This window comes from Augochlora pura, chromosome 4 (assembly GCF_028453695.1).
Source record: "Augochlora pura isolate Apur16 chromosome 4, APUR_v2.2.1, whole genome shotgun sequence".
NCBI lineage: Eukaryota > Metazoa > Arthropoda > Insecta > Hymenoptera > Halictidae > Augochlora > Augochlora pura.
Window position 1 is genome coordinate 11,281,503 of NC_135775.1, and position 6,365 is coordinate 11,287,867.

At 38.6% G+C, this 6,365-nt stretch overlaps 1 protein-coding gene across 1 annotated transcript; it reads right to left on the minus strand.

The window, feature by feature from the left end:
* Positions 1 to 1,222: 1,222 nt before the first annotated feature.
* Positions 1,223 to 5,807, minus strand: LOC144468953 (cuticle protein 8-like). The gene is made up of 3 exons (XM_078178780.1): positions 5,796 to 5,807; positions 4,205 to 4,442; positions 1,223 to 1,365 (listed from the first exon to the last, which is right to left on the minus strand). The coding sequence occupies exons 1-3, from the start codon at positions 5,805 to 5,807 to the stop codon at positions 1,223 to 1,225; spliced, it is 393 nt and encodes a 130-aa protein (XP_078034906.1).
* Positions 5,808 to 6,365: the final 558 nt, after the last annotated feature.

Below are 6,365 nucleotides of genomic sequence, written 5' to 3' on the forward strand. Positions count from 1 at the left end.
GGGGAGATCCATATGCCCCTGATGGTGGGATTGTCAATCTGTAAACGTCACTTTCGTTAAAAACAACGACGAAATTACAGGTCAGGGTACGCCGGTCAACGGCGCATCGATTTTCAATTTGCCCGTCGCGCGAATTCTATGCGATCGAATCTCTTCACGGCTAAGCGGCAAGTAATTTGGGATGGACAATATCCGGCTGTGATATTATTACAGCGCGTAATAAATTGAATTTGCGGCCGGCGTTGTTGTTGCTGGATCACGACGAAAACTGTTACAAAAGTCGCTTCCTCTGTTCCACAGAAGTCAATGATCTGCGGATACTTCAGAATTTATCGTTCTTCGATAAGCTAAATAAATTACTGACTGAACTGAACGCCGCACTGACTCGTGACCGGAAATGGTAATTATAATTTCGAATGTCTGGTTAATAACTCATTCGCTGTGTGTCGCTTGTGGTATGAATTCGCGCTTTCGTTTGCTGGTCATGTTTTTCGTTGCACCTCGATTCGGTTGGAATCGAGGAAGAAATTCGCTAACTTTGAATTTAATTTAGTTTCAAAAAGGATGCCGAGTTGATTGTTCGTTCGTAATCTAACTAAATCACAGAATAAACTGGATGCTGAATCGAAATGGTAATTGCAACAGTGAATACGAGGTAGATGTTCCATTGGTTGTGTAACGCTTGTAATATGTATAGTTTTGGTTTAATCTTCACTAGTTTTTAGTTTCTATTTATTTTCTAGGGTAATTGTCCCAATTATCGTATCTTTTAACATTTTAACATATGAAAAATGTAATACTTCTCCACAAATCTTACATGTTAATAGATAAACATGATTGAAATGAATCACTAATTTATGTACAACTCTTTTTTTCTTTGATATGTTTTTCATTTGGAAGTATAACAGTTAGGACAGTCACCCCATATCCTATCAGTTGTGCCACTAACTTTATAGTGCATAGCCACAATTTAATCTGTGCAGTATTTATTAATTACATTAGAGATAGGGTAGCTAGCGAAAGGTAAGAGATCCATATTACATGAGGATCAAGAAATGAGCATTGCCTCTACATAAAAATAAAAATTCTTTAAAGCAATATTGAATGCTAAAACAGTTCTTTAATCAGCACAACAAAAACAAGAACAATAAGCATTGCATAACAATAACAACAGGTGAATAACAAGATATCTTTGGTTATGAATAAAGCATCTTGGTGGTTTTTAATGATGGTGGCCTCCTTCGTGGACGATCCCGTTGCTGTTGTGGACGTGAGCGAAAAATCCGTCTTTCCCAGCGTGATACTTCACGGTTCTGACATTGCCGCCGGGTTCTTTTACCGTGTACTCGCCAATGACTTCTTTGCCTGTAGAGAGTTAATGGCTTGGATGACTTCTCAATCCACGTAAACCCGGTATAGGAACTTAATTATCGGCCGATATTATCCATTAGGCAAACAATGAGCCTGTATTTCCAAAACCATATAGCGATCGTAATCGTTATAAGCTAGCAGCCGCGTAGATATTACACACTATACTTTGATGTTATGGAAACAAGTGAACCATGCAATTGTTATTTTGACTACCATGGTGTTTCTCAACACTGCGGTATGGTTGGGGTCTCCCAATAACGTTGTGGAAGGTCAATAATTACCCGTAACCCAGTTATAAATTTATAACGTTTGTGTCGTTAATAACATTGGCTCCACGAATAGTAGTTGCGTAAATTATTCATTAGCTCAGTTAGTTTCGTGACAATCTATAGTGGACGACGATGTTCCCAAACTGAGTAGCTTTTGCAGTTAACGCACTACTAGTTAGCAGATGAACATGGCAAAGCGGAACAGATTCGTCAACTGCGACATGATATTATAAATTGTTTCGAAGGAGAATTCTGGCTCGAGCAATAATTAGCGAAACCGGGAGCATTTCTTCACAGTGTGTGTATCATGTGCCGAGCTTCAGAAAGAGCTTTAACAAGGCAGTCGACTTTGATATTAGCTCTTCAATGATCCCGCAATCAGCCGCGGTTAAATCAAGAAGCCCCTCCGAAAACCAAGATCCGTGACTAGTAATTACAATTCCGGTATAACGTTACAACCGTCTTAAGTCTATTAGAGAGCTCAAACTAATTTGACAAGAGACTACTGAACGATGGATGTCGATGGAGGCAATCTCGGCGGGGAAAAGCCAATCGTTATTTTGGCTGCGTTTTTTCCTATTTGCGATATGAAAACGTGACCAAAAATGTCATAGGCGACAGGAGAACTATTTTCGTTTTCAATATCTTTCTTCAATTTCGTTCAATTTAAAAGAATATATTCGCTATAATAAAGGGCATAGCCGATTAAGATGGTCAAAACTGCCCTTAGAGGTTTTTCAATGGGTCATATACCGTTCGATAGCTGACCAATAAAAACTCATCGGTGCAAAATTTTAACCCTGTAACGGTTTTCCGCCGTTTTTCCCGCACTTTTCCACCTTTAGCGGTTTTCTAAAATTTTGAAAAAAATATGGCTTATTTTGGACATCAAGCCGCATATTATAGAATTTTTCAGATTTTTCAGTTCCAAGCTGTGATTATCAAAAATGTAAAACCCCCAAAAAATCGTAAAATTGAAGATATCTCGAAAACTTATGAATTCTCTATTTTTATATTAATTCCCTGATAAGGTACTATCGCGGCTTGTTTACTCAATTTTTCTCAGATTTTTTGCTCGCCTGCAACATTGTCAAAAAAAATGAAAACCCATGTGTCGATGTTTTTTGCTGTCAGAAAGAAGCTACTACTTGTCTAGTTTACCGCGAGTGTGGATTAAGCAATTTTAAACGTCATTGCATCGAAACAAATAATTTTTTAACCCTGAAAATGCGAATTGAGAATAAAAAACTGAAAATATTCTATAACATGTGGCTTGACGTCCCAAATAAGGCTTATTTTTTTCAAAATTTTAGAAAGCCGCTAAAAGTGGAAAAATGCCGGAAACCGGCGGGAAACCGTTACAGGGTTAAAATTTTGCACAGATGAGTTTTTATTGCTCATTGAAAAACCTCTAAGGGCAGTTTTGACCATCTTAATCGGCTATGCCCTTCATAGGGAATGCGAATTTTAAAAAATCCATAAATGGAAAAAGTATAGTTAATTCGTTAGGACCTTCATGGAAAAAATTTTGTACGATTTTTGAATCTTTCGAATTTGTGTAGTATTAGTAAATTATTATGAAACTAAAAATTGTTTCGACAGCTCGATATTCAATTCAAACAATAATTTCTTACTTCAAAACAAGAGCAATTAATGTTTTGCTTTTGGACAGTTTGTTCGATTCCAACTTCGAATAGCGAAAAGTTCTCAGAAGTGTATGTACATATATTTAGGCACTGGTAGATTGCGTCTACAGCAACTACATTCCCTGCGGACTCAGTCAACTGATTAATCCTAATCAAAGTACTCCTGGCAAACTAGCTTCTCAACTGTTTGACATCCGAGCTTCATTAACATAGGGCATGTTCTAGTCCTAATTAAAGCAATTTTCTAGTCAAAGTGGAAGAATTTCGAGGCTAGAAATTCGTCGAGTTGTACGAATCAATCAATCTCCGTCTTTCAAAACATTGTTGCAATTGCTATGCACAATTACGGTACGATTCAATGATTCTGATCTCAAAATAAAGACGTTGCACTTGCAAACTTGAACGGGGATCACTAGTAATATTCGTAAACAAAAGTTACGTTGCATCTTTAGAAATTGCACGAAATAAAGCGATTTTTTCAGCTAGGTAAATTGACGCTGAACCCGCCGTGATGGTAAAAATATTCAGTTTCACATTTTTTATTTTAAACTTATTGAAATTATGAATATTCACTCATCGAGAACGATTGAATAAACTTCTCAATTCAAACATACACTATACAAAAATTGCGAAAGGTCTCAATAAATTCAGTTTTGTAATTCTTATCAGCCACGTTTAGCACTCGATATCAATCGAGTGTGATTGACTCCTGTCAATCTTTATATTATATTATCAATAAGACTTTTACTTCTTAGTCTGCTCTTTTATAGATTATGGAGTTTCTATGTCTTAACAAATTTTCATAACTTTTATCACAAATCTTACCGTGTTACATTAACTTGGTTGAGCTTTTTTGATCTAGAGCAACATTCTTAATTGACACTAAAAGTGTTAGGTCTATACGTGAGTCAGGTTTACCGTCTCTGTGCTCCTTTTGGCCGTGAAAATCGCCAGTATGATGGTCATCCACGCCGTACGAATACTCATAGTGAGGATGCGCGACATAGTTGTGATGATGGTCACCGTGTTTATCTATCCAGCTGATCTCTTGAGCGTCGCCTAATACTGGTCCATAGAAGTGTTGGAAAGAATGCGCGTGCTCGGCATTAGCCCGGCTGCCCCACAAAACCGACAAAGCCAAAATCGGTAGGATGTACTGCAAAGAATAGTTCATTAGTTGTTTGCACCGCGATAAAGTGCGGAATTTAAACCGGGGCAGAGTATCTGGATAGAGAGTTAACTTTGTAGGTGTTTTGTGGCAACGTCCCGTTCCGGAGTCAAATATGAGGAATGTTTGGTGTTCCCTCGTTAGAAGTTGAAGAGCAACCACCCGGAGATCCCTGGGGAAAATGGGGGAAAGAAACACTGCTCAGCTGAAGGCATATACACAATTGCTGAGGCCGACCGCGGTTATCGATTGCTAGCGAAATAGATATTGGTCATCGATGCTTTTGATATAGAAAACAAACTTAAATTTAACGCACTTCTAATTTACCGAAAATATTCGCGAAGAAAACTCAACTCTGAATTTTCTCTTTTCTAGCTACCAATTACAATTTCAGGTTAGTCATGTTTTGTTTGATAAGAGGATCACAAAATTTGTGTTTCACAATCTGAAATTACAAACAATTAGATATTTATTATAATAAGCTACAACAGTTTTATATATTACGCTTATGTTTACATTGTACATATAAGTCAAAGTTAGTAGATCCTACAAAGTATTTTCATATCTAACATGTATCATGGGTGGGTATATACAACTATAGTGCAATTAATTAATGTTACAATCAAAATAACTCGAACGAAAATGAAGTTAACATTCTGAAATATTTACTATGATTTGTAAACGTGAAATTGAAGAATCTTATGTATAGATTTTGCAATCCGATAATTTTATCACAAAATAATCTTTTTTGTTACTTACAAATACAAGTAGGAAGATTGATTTTTACATAATTTGATTCGGTATTTGGTTTTTAGCTGATTACGACCGCCCGTCCTCCTCCCTTTATAGATACACAATCGTGTTGCGAAACTTGCACAAGTATCTACAGTCTGATGTATGTAATTGATACATTAAGATTAAGAGTGGTTCTCTACTAGATCGTGCGATCCATGAGACAATGTATAAAACCATGAATTAAAGCTAATATTTCTTCAGCGTACTTCAGCACTAATAAGACGGAAACAGTTTCTTTATCATACAGCTCCGAGCCGGTTCGATATCACCGACTTAGGAAAACGTTTTCGAGGGCAGGGTTTTTCGAAAAATTTCCCCGGAGAAGTAGAAACGTAATTCGGCGAAGTGATTGTGATTAACCGACGTTACGGAGAATCGATGGAGGTTCCAGTGGAACGGGACAGGACTATTTCGCGTACGGCGTACCGGCCGATAATTAAATGGCACGAAACGATTGATCGATTCGGTCGCTCGGGAACACCGGGTCCCACGTGTCACGGGTCCCGAGAAAAATGAGGAATGGTCAATCGCGTGATGTACACTCACTTTAAACGCCATTTCACTAGTTGACGGTAGTCGCGGTGCCCACGGCCGATGAGATGGGACGGAGAATTTCAGGGAAAAATCGATCGGAACGACACGGGACTAACAATCGTTCGAAAACTGAACGATCAGCGGATACCGGGTTGCTCCTTTTATAGGTCCACTTTAAAAGTTTCCCTCTGCTTAATTCTTCTTTGGACCCACACCCGGAACTTCCCGACGGTGCAGACGTTGCAAAACACAATTATTCAAGCGATCCGATCCAGCAAAAAGCGTCACGAGTTCATCGCTCGAGCGCACATTAGCCAATCCCGGTCTCTAATGGAGTTCGTTGCGGAATGGGACGAAAAAAATAGAACATAGGGAACGCTGCCCGGTTTCTTCGGGCCAGATGACATACGCTTATCGATCACGATCCTCGCCATTCCGTCACGCTCAATAGGTTCGCCAGATTGTGCTCTCGGCCTCTGCTTTCTTTCTGGATGCTGGTCCAGAGCCGCGATCTTACGCTTCATTTCTCCTCGAGTTACGCTCGAGATCAATGTCGCTTAGGAAGGAATTGTCAAACGAAAC